Here is a 17,084-nt window from a genome sequence, read left to right as displayed (position 1 = left end):
CCTGCCCCAGCCAGCCCAGTGACCTCCCATGGTATGACAATCAGGGACCACTGGGTGGCAGTGTGTTCTCATGCCTGGGATCAGACAGGTTGCCCAGAGCCAAGGAACATGGGGGTGGGGCGGAGGCAAGCAGGAACCTCAGCCAGCTGCCCAGAAAGGTTACAAGACCTGATCCCCTGGAGAACGTGACAGACAGGGCTCCGCCGTGTGTGTGTGTGTGTGTGTGTGTGTGTGTGTGTGTGTGTGTGTGTGTGTCTGCGCGCGTGCGCTGCACCAAAAGGGCCAAGGACAATGTGAGATGCAGCCAAGTGTGGAGTGGGGTGGGCCAGGGAAACAGAAATACAAAAGAAACCAGGGCAGCCAGCATAATATGACGAAGGACCCAGATGAGAGCTGTAGAGGTAAGTAGACAGGGCTTTGGGAGCTTCAGAGAAACGACTAGCCGGGAGAGAGAGAGAGACAGAGAAAGAGAGAGAGAGCAGGAGAAAGACCAGACAGAAAGAATCACGAAGAAGCCAGGAACAGAAAAGATGAAGATAAGAGAGACTGGCTGGGGAAAGTAGGTCGGAAGGCTGAGGTGGAAGCAGGGAGCCCCCAGAGGCGGGGCAGAGACAAGAACCTGTACTGGACAAGAAGGAGCCAGACTCGGCTTGCTGCTGATGGGGAGTTTATTTGGACAGAGTTATGCAGATCTGCAGGCTGCCTCAGCTCCAGGTCAGAGCTCCTCAGGCTCGGGCTCCGGCTCCAGCTCCGGCTCCGGCTCCAGCTCCAGCTCTGGCTCTTGCTCCAGCTCACCTATCTTGCTCTGAGCCTGAGGTGGGTGAGTCCCAAGCTCCAAGGCAGAGAATCTTCTTGGCCGCCACTGCGGGAAGACAGGGAGGGTGGGTGGGGAAAAGGATGAAGAGAAAGAAATTAAGGAGCAAAGGGAGTGCAGAGTGCAGAGTGTGGCTCTTCTCTCTAAGCCTCCTGCCCACCCCATCTGGTCCCAGGCCTTTCTCAGCACCTTCAAGCCTCCCTTAGGTCCTTCAGAGTCCTGGAGACTCCAGAGTCCCTGGAGAGACTCATGAAGACAGGGTTCTGAAGGCAAGATGAAGAGTCCCCCTGGGTCATCTCCTCTAAGGGATGCCAGGTGGCACTCAGACACCTGAAGAGAGGGGAAGCCAGTGGCCAGTTAGGGATGGGGGGGTTCCCCTTTGCCCACTTACCTGTCTTCTCCAAAGTTGAAAGCCAAAGGCTCCAGTCATCAAAAGGAGGAGAAAGAGGATACCAAGGATGAGAAGGAGAGAGAGATGGCCTGTTTTCAGGACACCTTGGGCCCTCCCAGAGCGCTGGGCACCTATAGAAGAATATCATTAGGCACAAGGTCATAGCCCAAAGGCTATCTTGCCGCCCCCTCATACGTTACAGGTACAATGAGGCCCAGAGTTTAGGGACTTATCCAGGGTCGTTAACTAATTAATGGCAGAAGTGGGTTCAGGCCCAGAGAAGACCCGGAAGTTAGAAAGAAAAGATCTGGAATGTGGTGGTGGGGAGGGGGCTGTCGGGAAAGTGGAATCAAGAGGACTGGTCTGGAGCTGTGGTGTCATGCGGTCTCAGACCTGGGCCAGCCGGGTCAATGAGGTACACTGCTGTGCCGAGAAGCCTCTCCCCCTGGTACACGTGGCACTGCCAGGGCTGGGAAAGGAGTCTGGTCTCCTGCATCTCCAGACAGGGTCCTGGGGAACCTCGCCAAGACTGCTTATCCAAAGGGCTCCACACAAAGCGCTCTTGTCCAGACGCTGGGGTCACCTCACAAAGCAGTTTTCTCAGGTTGCCAGGTAACCCGGAGGATTTGGGAGTCACTGAGGAAATCAAAGGGAAGAGATCTTTGGGGGCTGACCCCCTTACTTGAAACCATAGATTCAAGTCTTAGGTCTCTGCAGTCACCTGGGCTCTGATTGGGTGAGGCTGAGGAGGACATGGGAGGGGGGAGTCAGGGCCAAATTAATCTTATCAAGACAAAGCTCTGGGCAGATCACTCTGCAACTCAAAAGCTGTCCAGGCTCTCTACCGCCTATGGGGACTGTTCAAATTCACATTGGCCCGGAAGGATCACATAACAAATACTACCTTGGATTCTTTTACGTGACTTTCTACTCAAATGCTCAGAAACCCCAATATCATCAGTCAGGTGTGTTGGCACCCCCATACACCTGGCTTTTTTTTTTTTTTTTTTTTTTTTTTTTTTTTGCTTCCATGACTTGGCTCACATCATGCCCTCTGCCTCTAAGTGCCCTGCAAATGAACTCTACCCCCTCTTCTGGATGTCCGGAGAACAATGAACTGACCCACTGATCTACAGACAAGAGCACCTCAAAGCCGTACATGAGAGATAGGTTGGGTAGGAGGACACCCACAGCGAAGGGTCTTAAGCCAAGCTGAGTGGTGGAGGCACTTGAGGATTTGGTGATGCAGACACCTGGCCTCAGACCTCGAGGCTGGCACTTCCCAACTGTGTGATTCAAGAAATTCCTTTCCTGTAAAACAGGGGTCACAATCTCCCCCATTCACCTGTTACAGTGCAGAGAGTCTAGAAAACTAACAAGAAACCACAGGGGGAGTGGGATGCAAACGGAGTTACTGAGAGTGGCTAAGTCAGCAAGAGAATGCAGTATGAGGAAAGGATGGAATTCAGAGCAAGGCTGGGGTGTAGGTACGATGTCTAGGTAGAGATATCCTGGAGCAGGCAGAAAGTTAGCATGGGCCCCCAGGAGCGATATGACCTGTTAGCATGTTCATTTATTTGCTTAACCAATATACATTATTTTTTTAAGATTTTATTTATTTATTCATAGAGATGTAGAGAGAGAGAGAGGCAGAGACAGGCAGAGGGAGAAGCAGGCTCCATGCAGAGCCTGATGTGGGACTCGATCCAGGGTCTCCAGATCACGCCCTGGGCTGCAGGCGGTGCTAAACCACTGTGCCACCAGGGCTGCCCCCAATATACATTATTAAGCACGTACTATGAGATGCTACTGTTTAGTGGCCAGGTGAGTGTTACAGGCACAGCTGAGCTGTCGTGGCTCATAGTTACCAATCAATCAACATGTACTTTCTGAGTTTTTGGTGATTTTTTTTTTCTGTGTTTGTTTTATACTATTAAAAAAAAAAAAAAAGCTCTCGCTCAGTAAATATTTGCTGACCAAGGGACTGATTTATTAGCTCCTCCCAAATCCAGGCCACTTCCTGCAACTTTCCCCCAAGCACTGGTCCCAAAGTAGACAAAGATTCTAGAGATATATTTGACCTCTTTTGAGCCACTCGACTATCTGCCACCTCTCTTTCTAACATCTTAGATGCCCCCCCTTCCCACTTGAGAGCAGGGGAGTCCCTCAGAGAAGAATGGAATGTTCACCTAGTGACTCAGGGGAGGTTTTCAGTTTCAGTTTTTTATATGTGGGGGTGAGAAAAGAGGAGGCCACCAGGGCAGCCTCTACAACTTGTGCCTGGTGGCCTAGCATCCTGAGGCAATTTGCCCGGTGTTTCCCCAGCTGGCCTTCCCTTCCCTATGCCCCCTCCCCTGTGAGGGGAGCTACTCCATTCCCACTTGAGGCTGACCTGTGATGACTGCCAAAGTGACGGTGGTACTGAGCTGCTGCCCCTGCAGATGGATGTGGCAGGTGTAGGTCCCAGCCTGGGCCTGGTTCACTACCTCCAGTTGGAGGGTAAAGTTGCCATCGTCTCCAGCCACCAGGAGGTCAGGGCCTCCCCCAGGAGGGGTCCACTTGGCAGTAAGAAAAGACTGGGTCCCCAGCCCAGGAGGCAGGCGGCAGGGTAGACCCACCCTGGAACCTGCTCCGGTGTACACTGTCAGAGGCCCTGAAGGCTCCAGACCTGGAAAAGAAGGAGAAGCCAAAGTGGAAGCTGAGAGGGAGAGATACAGAAAGGCTGAACATTGGGGTTGCAGGGAAGGGAGGAGAAAGAGCAAAGGAGGTTGTCTGGCTCTGAAGAGCACAAGGGAGCAGAGTCAGGTGGATGAATGGAGGATGCTCACACACATCCCACCCCCACCCCCGCATGTGGACTGGGCCAGCAGGAGGCCAAAGGCTGCCCAGGGAAGCTGGATGGCCCAGGGAAAAGCCAGGAGTGGGGGAGTGAAATGACAGTTTGCAATGCGAGGGAAAAGCGAGTTGGACCAGGATTGTTAAGGGCCAGGGCATTCACAGTGGGCACCAGCTACTGGAGACCTAGTTTGGGGACCTGTAAGTCAAGGGGAGAGGATAGGGGGCAGGAAGGGGTTGTGGTCAGGTGTGGGGGCCGACTGGGGGAGTTACCCAGAACAGTGAGGTTGTACATGATGGAGACATTGAAGCCATCTCTGTAGGTGAGGGTGCAGCCCCATGGCCCAGAGTCTGAGGGGCTGATTTGGGGCAGGAAGAGGAAGCTTCCAGCTAAGTGGTAATGGGGGGACTCCGGGACTGGGACTCTGCCCCGGAACCAGTGAACAGAGGCAGGCAGGTCAGGGCGGCTGAAGGAGCAGTTCAAAATGACCCAGTCGGAGATCCTGAGGGACCCTGGGGGGCTGGCAGTCACTGCCCGTGGATAAAGAAGATTTGATTAGCCCCCACCGCAAACACTTCTCAAACGCAGCAGGTCAACGAAGCTAGAAACCTGCCCCAGCGGTAGATTTGTCTTCTCCCCCCCCCCCCAACCCTCCTCGGATGACCTCCCCGCAAACGTTTACTGGAGTCCAGTGCCTGGTACCTGGAGGTGCTTAAAATGGATGCTCAGGAATCCCCTGCCTCCAGGTAACTTGGCGAGGTCTCCCCTTCCCTTTCTCCAGGCCTCGCGGGAGGATCCCCACTGAGCCCACCCCCTGAGCTACAGAGGTCTGAAATGAGTCACTCTAGCCCTGCGCTCTACCCCCAGGCCAGGGGTGCCTCCCCTCCTCCACCCTGGCACTCCCAGTGGGGGTGGGGGAGGGGAGCTCGGCGGTGAGACTGTCTCTCCACAGAGACCTCCCCCCACACGCACGTGCTTCTCGGGAGGGGGGGCGCTTCCACTCTGCTCCTCACCCCCTCCGCTCCCCTTGGGGGCCGGGGGCGCTCTCCGGGGCGGGGCCCAGGGCGCATCCCGAGCTGCTCGGCCCAGGCCCCGGCCCTTCCTGCCTTGGGGGACGACGGGGAACTCGGCGCCCAGCTCCAGCCCCGCTCCCCTGCGGCCCGCCCCCACCTACTGGAGGCCTGGCCCACGCGCAGGCGGAGGCGGCAGGCGAGGGAGCGGTCCCGGAGGTGCACTGCCGCGCGGTACTCGCCGGCGTCGGCGCGTCGGGCCGGGCGCAGCCACAGCGAGAAGTCCCCGCGCTGGAGGCCGCGCTCTTCCAGCTGCACGCGGGGCTGCAGGGGCGGCCTCCCGCTGCGCAGGCCGCCGGGAGTCCGCATCAGCACCACGTAGCTGCGCGGCCCCGGGCCCCGGGCGGAGGGCGCGGGGGGCCGCAGGCTGAGCGCGGGAGCCGGCGGGCCACTGCGCGGGAGAGAGGGACGGGACTGAGACTTTCGAGGAGAGAGAGGCCCCGGGCCCACCCCACCTCGAGGATGCGGAAACCCACCCAGAAGGAAGATCCCTAGACCGCCTACCGTCCCCAGCCCCGTCTCCCCTCGGGTTGGGCCCGCGCCATCCACTCGGAGAGGCAGATGCAGAAGGGATGCGGGTGTGAGGGGGGCGGTCTTCCCGAGGAAAGGCAGGACGGCTGGCGGGGGAGCTCGCGCCGCTGGCCTCAGAGGGGCTGACAGCTCAGGGGAGGAGACAGGGGGGGCAGCCTGGGCCTGGGGTTAGGAGTCTGGGTGCCATTGCTGTTGGATTTTGGGGTCCTGATGCCCAAGTTTGGGTGCGTACCTCTCTGGTAGGTGGTACCAAGTGACCCCTGCGTTTCGCAGAAGGCTGACATCCTGGAGAGGGATTGTGGGGCTGCAGGGGAGCTGGACGGGGGCCCCCTCCTGGGCCCACACCACCTGGACCTCTGTCCCAGACCCTGGAGCTGCCACTGGGAGGAGAAAAGAGGCCAAGGGGAGGGGCCATGAACCAAAAGACTTAGGAGTAGAGGAGCCTCAGTTACCTGAACGATAATCAGGGCTGAGGAAGACCTTGGGTTTCTGCCCCTTCCCCACCTAACGGTAGGACGGTAGGACGGAGGAGAGGCTTTGGGGGCAGAAAGATGCCCAAGCGAGGCATTAGAAGAATCCACCCAAGCTAAGGACTGTAGCATCTGTGAGGTCCAGGCATCCCTGCTGACCACCCCTACCCCACCCGTGGATCTGGAGGGCAACCCTCCCAGGGAGTCAGCCCCATCTTACCTGGAGCCACCCACAGCAGTTGCAGAAGCAGCAGAACCAGGAACTGAACCTCCCACATCTCCCCTTAGGCCTGGGCCACGCTGAGCCCCCCAAAGGGAAGAGGTCAGAAAGAAGGGAGGGACAATGGGCAAAAGAAAGTTCTGCAAAGATATAGGGCGGAGGAAGGGAGTCTAGAAGAGGGACGAGGACAGAGACCTGGAGATGGAGGGAAGAACCAATGACCAGAGGCTGGAATCCAGAGGCAAGCTGGCCAGATCAGGCAGCAGGAGTTGGGGGTGGGGGGCAGGTCCCAGCAAATGGGCAGGGCAGTGGCAGAGAGCAGAGTGAGGCAAGGTGGCTGTCTAGAGCTGGGAGGCAGTTCTGTTGCTCCCAGGGCCCTCACCCCTGTCCTTCTGCCTTCCCTCCACCTTCCCCACTTCCCCTCCCCGTTGCCCCCCCCCACACACACACACCCCAGGGCTCACGGTTTCGTTTCGCAGTGGAAAGTCTGAGGGGGTTGATTCCCAGCAGCATTACCCTCCATCTCTGTGGTGGCGCTCCCCTTGTTTATTTCCTCAGTCTTGGGTGTCCCCGCCGACCCCCCCTCCCCCACCCTCCTATTTATTCCTCTTTCTGGGGACCTTCTGCGGTTCTCTTCAAGCCATTTCTGCCTGGACCTACTGCTCACCCACCTCTAAGCTGCCACTCCAGTCCCAAAATTAAAATTGGAGCTGCCACTCCAGTCCACTTTCTTCCTGGCAAAGCCCTTCCCTTGGTACTCATCTCCCCCCTAAATGCCTTAACCTCCTAGACTTCCACTTAGCATCAGTCCTGCCTCCCCACTCATCCCTCAGTTCTGGGGATAAGGCAGACATAAAAGACGATAGGTCTGGGGAAGGGCACCCCATGTCCCAGGAAAAGAAAAGCTGCATGATATGGAAGCCTTCACTATATACTACTGACGATACGGGTGGAGACGTATCGGGTGGAGACTGTATCGGACACTTTACATACAGTAACTCATGAAACCTAACACCTCCCATTGTAGAGATGAAGGAACTGAGGCAGACTCAAAAATTAATTGGCCAAGGTCAGTTAGGGAGAGTGAAGCCAAAAGGTGTGTATGTCTGTCTGTCTGTGACTGTAGTCCTGACCCTGTGTGTTACAGGTGTCCCCTTGAAGAATGGTGTGGTCAAGGAGTCACACACACTCCCTCCTCCAGTTCAGAACCCTGTGTACTCAGCAGCTTCTCCCAATCAAGAGGTTTTGCTCTAACGGGGCAAGGGTGACATGGAGAAATGCAGAAATCCCGCAACAGAGCAAACTCAAGAAAAACCGAGACAGAACCAGGGAAGGAAGTCTGGCTGACAGAGGGGAACTCTAGCTCCCCACCCCACCCAGCCTGAGGAACCCAGCCCAGAGAGGTGGAGCACGGGGCACCAAGAACTTGCACCACACCTGGGAGCCACAAGAGCCCTGGACTTCTCCCCTGCCGGACCAAGTGCTCACTTCCTCAGTAAGTGGAGGACACATCTATCTGATGCCCAACAGCTCTCACTTCTGGTCCCAGGAGGCTGAGACCCAGGCCTCCCAGCCCTCTCCCACTTCAGGGGCGGGACTTCCTGTTTCTGAGGCTGCTTCTTTGCCTGGTTCAGCACAACAGAGCTAGTAGCTTTCCACTGGGCTCAGCAGTGTCTAGACCTGGTTTGGGCTAGCAGGGAAGTGTGTGTGTTCTGTTGGGGAGGTACATTCACAAGACTCCAAATCCAGGAAAGAAATTAGTTCTCAAAGAAGCTGTGCCCTCCGTGTCCACCCTGGAGTGCTGATCTTGTTTTCTTGAGTGGTGGGTGGTAGGAGGGTACAGCTGTTTTTTTATTAGAAGAAAAGGGTCCTGATGGAATGTGACGTCAGCCACCCTCCTCCCTCTGCCCCGGGAAAGGAGGAGACAGGTTAAAAACAGAAGCGCGACCGTTTCTTTATTAAATTATACAAAAAGGGGAGGGGAGGGGGGCAGCTGTGGGGCTCTGCCCCAACCCTGGCCCCACCCCGGCCTGGCGCTGTCTGAGAGGAGGGGATCTGAGGGAGACCCAGGGATCAGGCAGGGTAGGGATGGACAGGACATGAGGCTGGGATGCAGATGTGAGGAGGAAGAGGCTACCAGAGGGAGTGGGGAGAGAGGAGGAGAGCAAAGACAGGGAAAGGAGCAATTAGGGACCAGCTGGGGAGCTCAGATGGAGCAGGTCGGGAGGTGGAAGAATGGCAGAGTAAGGATGGAAGGGGCAGTGTCTGGAGAGGCGGACATGAGAAAGGCTGGGGGCAAAGAGGGTGGCAGCTCTGGTGCAGTGTCCAGAGCCAGGAGCCAGGTGAAGAGTGGCTGCACTCGTCTGTTCCCACTCCCACCTCCAGGCCCTTGAGGGGCCTCCCACCCCCAGCCCAACTGCAGGGGGGCTCATGCCGATGCCCCATTTTCTGTCTTCTGCCGCTTGGGATCCGCTTCATCCTGTGGAGGGAGAGTTGGGGTAGCTGCAAAATGGGAGCAGGGCCTCCCTGTCCCTGCCCTGCTCCAGCCCGCCCCAGCCCGCACACCACAGGGATCCAGGTCCAAGTCCAAAGGGCTCCCTGCCCCTGTTGCATCCCTGACAGCCCCTCAGGGCCCACAACCCAGCCCAAACCTCCTCTTCAGCAGCTCTCTTCAGCGCGGGCCCTTCGTCGTCATCTTCTTCTTCTTCCTCATCTGAGGAGCCAGAAACGGGTCATTGGGGAAGGGCAGGAAGCTCTGGCACAGACCCCCTGCTTCAGGTCTTCAAACCCACCCTGACTCTGTTCCCTTCCGCCCTGCCTCCCCTGCCCCTCCCCACCTTCTTCTTCCCCTTCATCTTCCTCCTCTCCATCCTCGGCAGTTTCTTCTTCCTCCTCCTCAGCTCCGTTCTCCTCTTCCTGCAGGAAGCAAGAGAGGGAGCGGGGTCAGGCGGGGTCAGGGGTCACAGGGAGGGCCTGAGGGGCGAGGTGGGGCTGGTGGGCGGGGCCAGAGCCCAGGCAGGACCCGCCCCCAGGTAAGTGGAAGGGGGGAGGGGGGCTCCGAGTCTCCAGCGCCCGCACCCGCCCGCACCCACCTGCACCCACCCGCACCGGTCCCCTCCACACCTCCACCACTTCTTTCTTTCGCTCTTTCCGGCTTGCCTTCTCCTCCACCTTCTCTTTTTTCTCCTTCAGGTCCTGCAAGAGAGAAAGAGGTCACCTTCCTGGCACCACAAACGAGCTGCAGCTGACCCGTCACCCCATCTCCCTCCCTCGCCCCGTTCTCCCTCAGCAGTGAGCCTAGAGTAATGAAGGAGTTGGCCAGAGGCAGAACGGAGGCTCCAGGGCCCGTAAGGCCACAAAGGGGCTGGGACCAGACACCTTCCCCAAGACTCAAGGGAGGAGCAAAAGTGATGAAGACAGAGGAATGGACAGCCCAAGGTAACTCTTCACCACTTCCACCAAGTTCTCCAAAACCTCACGGGCTGAAGAGTTCAGCTCAGCAAAGCAAATCCCCTCCATCTGCTCTGCCGCCCCATGCCCCACCCCCTCTTGAGGTCCCTCCGCCTTCCTGGCCTGCCCCCTCCCGCTGCCTGCCCTGCTCTGCCTTTTGTCTACCTCTGGGGCCTTTTCCTGAGTACTCACTCTCCTGGGCATCCCTCCCAGCTTCCCCCTCAGCCTCAAATGCCTTTGTTTCTCCGCCCGTGGCTCCCCCTACACCTCAGGCTCCTACTTGGCCAAAAACGCCAACATGATGCACATCTACTCCAAACCAGTTCAGTAGTTTCTTCCTCCCTACATCCTCTCCCCTGACCCTGCCATGCGCACACTGGTGTGGTACAAGGGTAGAAGTAACCCTCTCCAGGGGTGGTATCGGTAAAGGAGGATAAAGGAAACATGGAAGGGAGAGGGTATTGGACATTGTAGATAGAGAAAACAGGTCTGTATCTGGGGTGGGATGAGAATGCAGATGGAGCAGATACCTGTGTGGAGGACCTTCCCTCCACTGCCCCTCTCTCCACCCCAGGAGCCCAGCAGGCACACCTGTGATGTCCTATTCTGACGTGGCAGATGGAGATGCCCATGGGTCCCTCCTCTCTGGACATCACACCAGCCCTTCCAGTTTAGATTCCAGTCCTCTTCCCACCCACCCCACCCCAACAGTCCATGGCAGGCACCAGATCAACTGTGGATGTCCCTGTGTGATCTGATCTGGTGTTGGCGTACAACTCTGTGTATCTGATACCATGTGGATGGAAGTTTTCGGTGCGAGTAGATCACCCTGGAGGGTGTGTCCTTTCTGGGCAAGGGGTTGGTTATAGAATGGTTGACCTGGAGGAACACTTGATTCCCTCTTTCCTTTAAGAGGAACACAGAATACAGGACCCTCTCACTACAGCTAGGTTTCCTCATGCCCCTTCCCTGTCCTCATTTCTTTGCCAAATGGTTGATATGGCATTTCTGCTATCTGGTGGGCTTTCCCCTGCATTCTGGGCCTGGAAAACCAGGGGGGCTAGTCAGCTTCTCTCTGGGGGCCCCAGCACCAGGTCTGTGCTGCCCTGGCCTGAGTTTCCCATCTGGGCTGCTAGAGAGAGGGAGGGAGGGAGGGGAAATTATGGGAATGGGGGGAAGGGAGGCTACCAGAGACCAAAGTCCAAGGGGCCTGGCCCTCGCCTCTCCTGTCCTGTCCTGTCCTTCTGGTCACTGTCCTTCCATGATCCCTTTTCCAGGAGGGTATGTGACCTAGGTCTTGTGCTAAGCAGCTCCCTGGCCTCATTTACTCAACACAGGCACACACACTGCCACAGGCTGACACCAATTCACACACACAGCTACAGAGGAGCGCCCATGAGATCCGGAGACACATGGCCTGGGTGTTTGGGCATTCTGACACACACTCTTGAGACAGCACAAGAGCACAGTGGAGCCACTCGGTACTCACAAAGCAGCAACATGGCTCCAGAAACATCTACGTCTCCACATGCACACATGTAACTGACACGGGCAGTCCCACACACTCGCTGGATTTCAGACATACAAAGACACCTACTCAGTGAAGTCACATGCCATTGCACAGCCCATCGGAGGGCCACACCGCACACCTTGTCAGCTCTCACACGTAGCCCCTCTGCCACTGCCTTTAATCCCACTGGTTACCCCCACTCACATTTCGGGGGCCTCTAGGAGACCTCTGTGACCTCCTCAACAACCGACCCCCCCCCCCAAAGTCGGGCTCCCAGCCCCCAAACGCTGGCCGAATTAATTTCCCAAAGCGACACTCAGCAGGTTCCCTAGGGAAATTAGAGGAAGGCTGAAGAGAAGCAAGGGCAAAGGGATGGAGCCAGGGAAGGGAGCTGATGAGAGCAGGACGGCTCGATGCAGTGCCAGGCAACGCGAGCTTCAGCTTTCTCGAAGGCTATTCCCGCTGCCCCCCTCCTTCCTTCTTGGATTTTTAGGAATCCAAGACTCTTTTAAGTGTGTGTGGTTGGAGGTGGGGGGAGGAAGGGGAGAGGCTGTAGGGGGCTATGGAGAGAAAAAAGAGCTGAAGGCCAGTGGGGGAAGAAATGGCTCTAACGGAAGGAAAGGAGAGGAGAAAACAGGCAGTGGCCGTCCGAGGAGAGAGGCGAGAGGCGGCCGGCCTCGAGGGGAGGGGCCGGGAGCAGCAGCCTCCCGGGAGAGTCCTGTTTACTCTGGAGAATCTCAAACCGCTTAGCAGAGGAAAGGTGAGGTCAGAATGGAAAGGGAGACGGGGAAACGGGGCGCGGACAGAGCGGGCGGGGGAGGGGCACGGTAAAGTGAGCTGCGGCGCGCTCCGACGGGAAGCGGACGGGGTAGAGGCGCGCGAGCCGGAGCCGGAGCCGAGCCGGAGCCGGAGCCCGAGAGGGGTGGGGACGGCGGCGGGGGCCGGGCGCGGGCCGGGCGGCGAGGCCCGGGCCGCGGCGCGCGGCGCTCGGGAAGCTAGAGGGCGCTGGCGGGAGCCGCGCGGAGCGGGGTAGGCAGCGCCGGGCAGGGGAGAGGGGGGAGGGCGGAGCAGGGTCCGCCGGGACCCGGCGCCGGGGCAGCGTGGGGCCGTCGGGGGCGGCGTGGGGCCCGGAGCCGCGCGGAGCCCGGGGTCGCGCCGGGTCCCGGCCGCCGCCGTCCCCGCCCGTACCTTGGCGCTCAACTCGGCCGCTGCCTCCACGCTCTTCTCCGACATGGTGCCGGGGCCGGGGCCGGGGCTGGCGGGGAGCCGGGGTCCCGGGGCCGGGACGGAGGGGCCCTGGACGGCAGAGGGTGGCCGCGGCCGGAACCTGGCGCGGTGGCGGCGGCGGCGGCGGCGGCAGCGGCAGCGGCGGCCGCTCAGCAGGCTGGGTCTCTGGAAGAGGCGGCAGAGGCGCGCGGGGTGGGGCGGGGGTGGGTCTGGAGCGGAGACCCGCAGGGCTGCGGCCGTCCGGAGGGCGGGCGGAAGGGCGGTGCGGGCGGTGGCCGGCGCGCTCCGGCCGCGGTCGCTCGGTCCTCGGCTCGCCGCCCCCGCACCAGCAGAGCTGCCGCCGACCAGCCGCTGCCGCCCCCGGGCAGGGAACCCGCTTATAAAGGCGGCGCTGCCCGACGGGAGGGGCTTCCCAGGGGTGGGGCTGGCGGGAGCGGGGAGGAGAGGAGAGGGGAGGGGGATGAAAGCGGAGGTTGGCGAGGTGGGGATAGGAGGATGAAAGCGAGGGGAGGGAGCGCGCGAGAGGCGGGAGGGAGGACAGGACCAGGAGGGGGAGATGGAGAGACTGACGGTCGCGGAGAAAGGAGTGGGGCGAGGAGGTGGGAAGGGGTGGGGTTCCTGCGGGGAGGGCCTGCCAAAGTGGAGTCCGTCTTTTGGGGGCGGACTGGAGGGATGGCCAGAATCCTACTGACCCTACCCCCCCCACACCCCCAAGAAACCCTGAGATTTCCCCAAGGGATGGGGTGGGAGAAGCAGATGGAAAGACCGGGCAGGTATCTGAGAAACCAAAAGCTTAAAGAAGAGGAAGCGGGTGGCGGAGCTTCTTCCACATCACGCTGGCTTTCCCCTCCCGTCTTGCATCTCCTTTCTCTCGGTGGCCCTGAGAGGGGATGGGAGGGCCAAGCGGGCAGCCCACCCTCGGTCCTGCCCGAGGCTGACTTTGGTGAACCCTGCTGGGTTCCTCCCTTCCTGGATCTTTCGGAGAGATCTGGAGAAGTCAGAGGCCCTTCCGGCCCTTTCCTTCTACCTCCATCCTGGACCGCTCTTATTCGCCCATCTCATCTCACTCATCTTTGCCTGGTCTTTCTTTTTCTCCTCATACCTGCTCATTCACCTGTACCCAGACCCCTCTGTCACAACCATTTGTCCCTTACATCTCTTGTTCATCTGTTGTCTCTTCTCCCTTCCATCTCTGACCTCGTTCTCCCTTCTCCCATACCAACTTCCTCTGTCCTCTGAGTCTGTCACCTGGCCCTGTACCTTTCAGTGGTTTCCCCCAACTCCTCTTCAGGTTCCTGACTGATCTTCTACATTTTCCCTCTCTTTGCTTTTCTCTTTCCTCTGCTGCCATCTTCCCCAGCCTTTCTGGATTCTATCTGCCTCCTTTGCAAGGGGTTCAGGTCTGGAGTTCCAACCTCACTCCGTCCCACTCATCCTCAGTTATCTGTGCATCATCTTGAGAAGTTTAGGGGTTTCAGGAGCTGGGTGTATTAACAGGAAGGTGGATGGTAGTGGAAGACTGGGGTTTGGAAAAAGATATCTTTGGTGTGTGTGCACTCCCATATTTGTATATCACTGTCCTTAAAATGTTTTATTTATTTATTTATTCATGAGAGAGACGGAGAGAGGCAGACATAGGCAGAGGGAGAAGCAGGCTCCCTACAGGAAGCCTGATGTGGGACTCCATCCCAGGACCCCAGGATCATGCTCAACCACTGAGCCACCCAGGCGCCCTATCATCCTTTTTATCATTTTCATTTTCTTAATAAGAAAGACACTCTGATCAATCATCATCATTTGGTATCTGAGTGCTTAAATATACCCTCTTCTGGCCCTATGGTGTGCACACCTCCCAATTTCTCTTTCTGACTCTTCCCATCAGTTTCTCAGTCTCCATCTCCTCAAAAATCTTAGAGCCCCACCCAGGTTTCTCCTAGCTGGACTCTGAACATCTTTCTCTGAGATCTTTCCATCTCTATCTCAATGTTTTTCTGACTCACTCCGTGATGTCTTTAGCAATCTCTGACCCTTTCCATCTCTGTACTCTCCTGCTTCATTTCTCTCCCTCTCCCCTCTCTTTTACCCCCGCCCCCCCCTCCCTGTCTGGCTCCCTCCTGTCAGTCTCTTTCCTCTCCCTCCCACCCTCCTTTCCTCTTCCCCTACTCTACCTCCGAGCCCCGCCTGCCGTCTCGGACACCCTGCTGGGCTCTTACCCTGTTGCCCTGGTAACCGCCCCCCACTCCGGTCACCTCCACTCCCTTCCCCCCCTCCAATCACCGCCACGGACAACCTCCATCCACCTTCCTCCTATTTTTCCTGAGAGCCAATAGAAACCCTGTTGCCAGGTGGAATGCTCATTTGAATCAGCCAATCCAGGAGTCTAACTACTTGCCCTGCCTTATATGGGGATTTGAGGAGGGCCACTCCCCCCAATCCAGCCCCACAGGGGACAAGCCGGTCCGCTGTGCTTTCTCCCCGCCCTGGAGAGAGGCTGGGACCCTCCCAGTTACCCTTGTATAAGGCCTGGCCTCCCATTTCCCTAACTGGGACCACCGGGGTCTGTGTGGGGAGAGGGGCCGGGCTGTGGGCTGAGCCTCCGGCCTGGGGGTGGGAATGAGGTGTGATTAGGAAGGGGAGGCGGAGGGAGCCGGGAATTTTGCCCAGGGAGGGGTGTCTGGGAGCGGAGGCAGCTGCAGTGGAAAATTCCAGGGAGATGGAGAGGCAGAGAATGGGAATCCTGCCCCAAGGCCCAAGGGAGTGCCTTGAGAATCTAAGAGTTTGGACACCAGGGTCCCCGGAGACCACAGGAAAAAGATCCAGGAAACAGAAGGCTTGGATCTAATTCCCTTCCTCCATGAGAGAAGCATCTCTTCTCCTTTCCCGCCTGACTGGACAGCAGACCGGGTCTCCTGAAGTCTTGGCTTCCTGAGAAAGAAGCTAGAAGTGGAACTTGGGATGAATTTGAAGCAAGTGGGATGCTGAGAGCCTAACCCCATACTCTTGAGGGTTAGTGTCTGGGCCTCTGGGGCCAGTGGAGTTACAGGATGCCAGCTCGTTTTTTTTTTTTTTTTGTTGTTTGTTTGTTTGTTTTATTCCTTTACAGAGAACTGCTTCTGAGACCTTGTAGAGACTTGCCTGTTCCTAGAGTTCCATTGCTCCTCAGTCCAACTGAGAATTTCTCCCAGTAGTTGAATGGGGAAAGCTGGTGCTTCTTACACATTTTCTGGAGGTGGGGAAAAGGAAGCCAGGTGAGAACAAAGGAGGCATAAGCCCCCAAAGGAAACCGTGGCTTCTGGCCTGACCTCCTAGAAATTTCCTTCACTCCCGTGTGGAAGGTGTTCAATTCTAATTACTGCCATCTCATCTTAAGTGAATTCTTCTTTATCTCCAGCTTCCGGAGGAGCTTTTGCAGCTTGCCTATTTATCTGATAAGTGCTAAGGAAGGCCTAGTGATCCCTGAAGCCATGGGACAGCAGAAGCCTGAAAGTTGAACCTCCCTGCTTCTCACTGTACTTTTGTAGCCCCGTTCCACTTCCAGTGTAACTTATTTTCTATTCTTCATTTTTCCTTTTTTTTTTCTTTTTTAATCTTTTCAAAACTCAAGTCAGTGGACTTGAGAGTTGAGGGACCCCTAGAGAGAGGTCTAAACCCACCCAAGTTTGATCATGTTTGAGTTGGTTGCCTGCAGGAATGTTCCTTAAGAAAGCCTCTTCATAACACATCCATCAGGGGTCACATCGTACCCATCGTCGCCACATTCCATGCACTTTTAAGTAGAGGTGAGCTTTTTTTCATGCTAAGCTTTCTTTTTGCCCCTTTACCAAGCTTGAACTCTTGGACTTCAACAAACAGGGAGCTCTTCCTCTGTGTCAGACACAGTGCTATGTTACAGAGACATAGCTGAAAAAGAGATGATCCCTGCCCTTAAGGAATAGATGGAGACAGCTCAAAGTACAGCCTGAAAAGGGACATGTATCTAGCACTCTTTCCACCAGGCAGACAGCACACTGTCTCCACCATACACTTTTCTAGAAAGCCTCCAAGATCTCTCCTGATTTCGCAAATCCTTATCCATTGTTCCCAACTCCCAACAGCCTCCCTTGGTTCCTCCACCCTTACTGATTGTCTCCTCTTGTGCCTAATACCTAGCAAGATGCCAGGCACCAAAGAGGAAGAGCTCAATAAATCATTGACTTCCTACTTCTGACACACCATGGTGGACTCATTCTCAGTGCCCTCTCAACCTTCTTTCTTTGAGTAGGCCAGGAAAACGCTTGTCTCTTTGACTTGGGATCTTCTAACTAGTGATGTCCTGGTGGCCACTGTCTTTTATGCTATCATCATCACAACCAGACGTCGTACATATGGCTTGCCTACTTCCCCATGAGTCTTCTCCCCAACGAAAAGAATTGGTTTTGCCATCCTACATCTCCTCCAGATTTGCTGATTGGCTTTATAATTCTCCATGCCCTCTTCCTGACCTCCTTCACTTTTAGATGAAGCATAGCTGCCACTGCCCAACCCTCTACTGCCCTCCTTTCAATTTCTCCTCCATGTGCACTCTT

At 57.0% G+C, this 17,084-nt stretch overlaps 2 protein-coding genes across 3 annotated transcripts; both read right to left on the bottom strand.

Annotated features, from left to right (window-relative positions):
• Positions 1 to 318: 318 nt before the first annotated feature.
• LAG3 (lymphocyte activating 3) lies at positions 319 to 6,655 on the bottom strand. Of its 2 annotated transcripts, XM_055315517.1 has the most exons (8): positions 6,333 to 6,655; positions 5,875 to 6,022; positions 5,216 to 5,502; positions 4,314 to 4,571; positions 3,598 to 3,873; positions 1,599 to 1,841; positions 1,206 to 1,336; positions 319 to 862 (listed from the first exon to the last, which is right to left on the bottom strand). In XM_055315517.1, the coding sequence occupies exons 1-8, from the start codon at positions 6,388 to 6,390 to the stop codon at positions 716 to 718; spliced, it is 1,548 nt and encodes a 515-aa protein (XP_055171492.1). In that variant the 5' UTR covers positions 6,391 to 6,655; the 3' UTR covers positions 319 to 715. The 2 variants fall into 2 exon arrangements, with proteins under 2 accessions (XP_055171492.1, XP_055171493.1); XM_055315518.1 differs by lacking the exons at positions 5,875 to 6,022; positions 6,333 to 6,655 and adding an exon at positions 5,616 to 5,680.
• A 1,606-nt stretch (positions 6,656 to 8,261) lies between these two features.
• On the bottom strand, positions 8,262 to 16,266 carry PTMS (parathymosin). The gene is made up of 6 exons (XM_055315381.1): positions 16,263 to 16,266; positions 12,481 to 13,169; positions 9,456 to 9,527; positions 9,170 to 9,248; positions 8,984 to 9,045; positions 8,262 to 8,811 (listed from the first exon to the last, which is right to left on the bottom strand). Exons 1-6 carry the CDS (start codon positions 16,264 to 16,266, stop codon positions 8,761 to 8,763), a joined length of 957 nt encoding a protein of 318 aa, XP_055171356.1. The 3' UTR covers positions 8,262 to 8,760.
• Positions 16,267 to 17,084: the final 818 nt, after the last annotated feature.

This window comes from Nyctereutes procyonoides, unplaced genomic scaffold (genome assembly GCF_905146905.1).
Source record: "Nyctereutes procyonoides isolate TBG_1078 unplaced genomic scaffold, NYPRO_anot_genome, whole genome shotgun sequence".
Lineage (NCBI taxonomy): Eukaryota > Metazoa > Chordata > Mammalia > Carnivora > Canidae > Nyctereutes > Nyctereutes procyonoides.
Note: the sequence above shows the minus strand (reverse complement) of the source record. Positions and strands in the feature narration are given on the sequence as shown.

What these genes read in the sequence shown, in the direction of transcription:
- LAG3 (XM_055315517.1), bottom strand. Translation starts at nt 6,390, where the DNA reads ATGTGGGAGGTTCAGTTCCTGGTTCTGCTGCTTCTGCAACTGCTGTGG. An exon ending in GTACAACCTCACTGTTCTGG is followed by an intron (nt 3,874 to 4,313) that starts GTAACTCCCCCA and finishes CTTCTTTTCCAG; the next exon opens with GTCTGGAGCCTTCAGGGCCT. An exon ending in CATTGACCCGGCTGGCCCAG is followed by an intron (nt 1,337 to 1,598) that starts GTCTGAGACCGC and finishes ATTCTTCTATAG; the next exon opens with GTGCCCAGCGCTCTGGGAGG.
- PTMS (XM_055315381.1), bottom strand. An exon ending in AGATGAAGGGGAAGAAGAAG is followed by an intron (nt 9,046 to 9,169) that starts GTGGGGAGGGGC and finishes CTGGCTCCTCAG; the next exon opens with ATGAGGAAGAAGAAGAAGAT. An exon ending in AGAGAGCTGCTGAAGAGGAG is followed by an intron (nt 8,812 to 8,983) that starts GTTTGGGCTGGG and finishes CTCCCTCCACAG; the next exon opens with GATGAAGCGGATCCCAAGCG.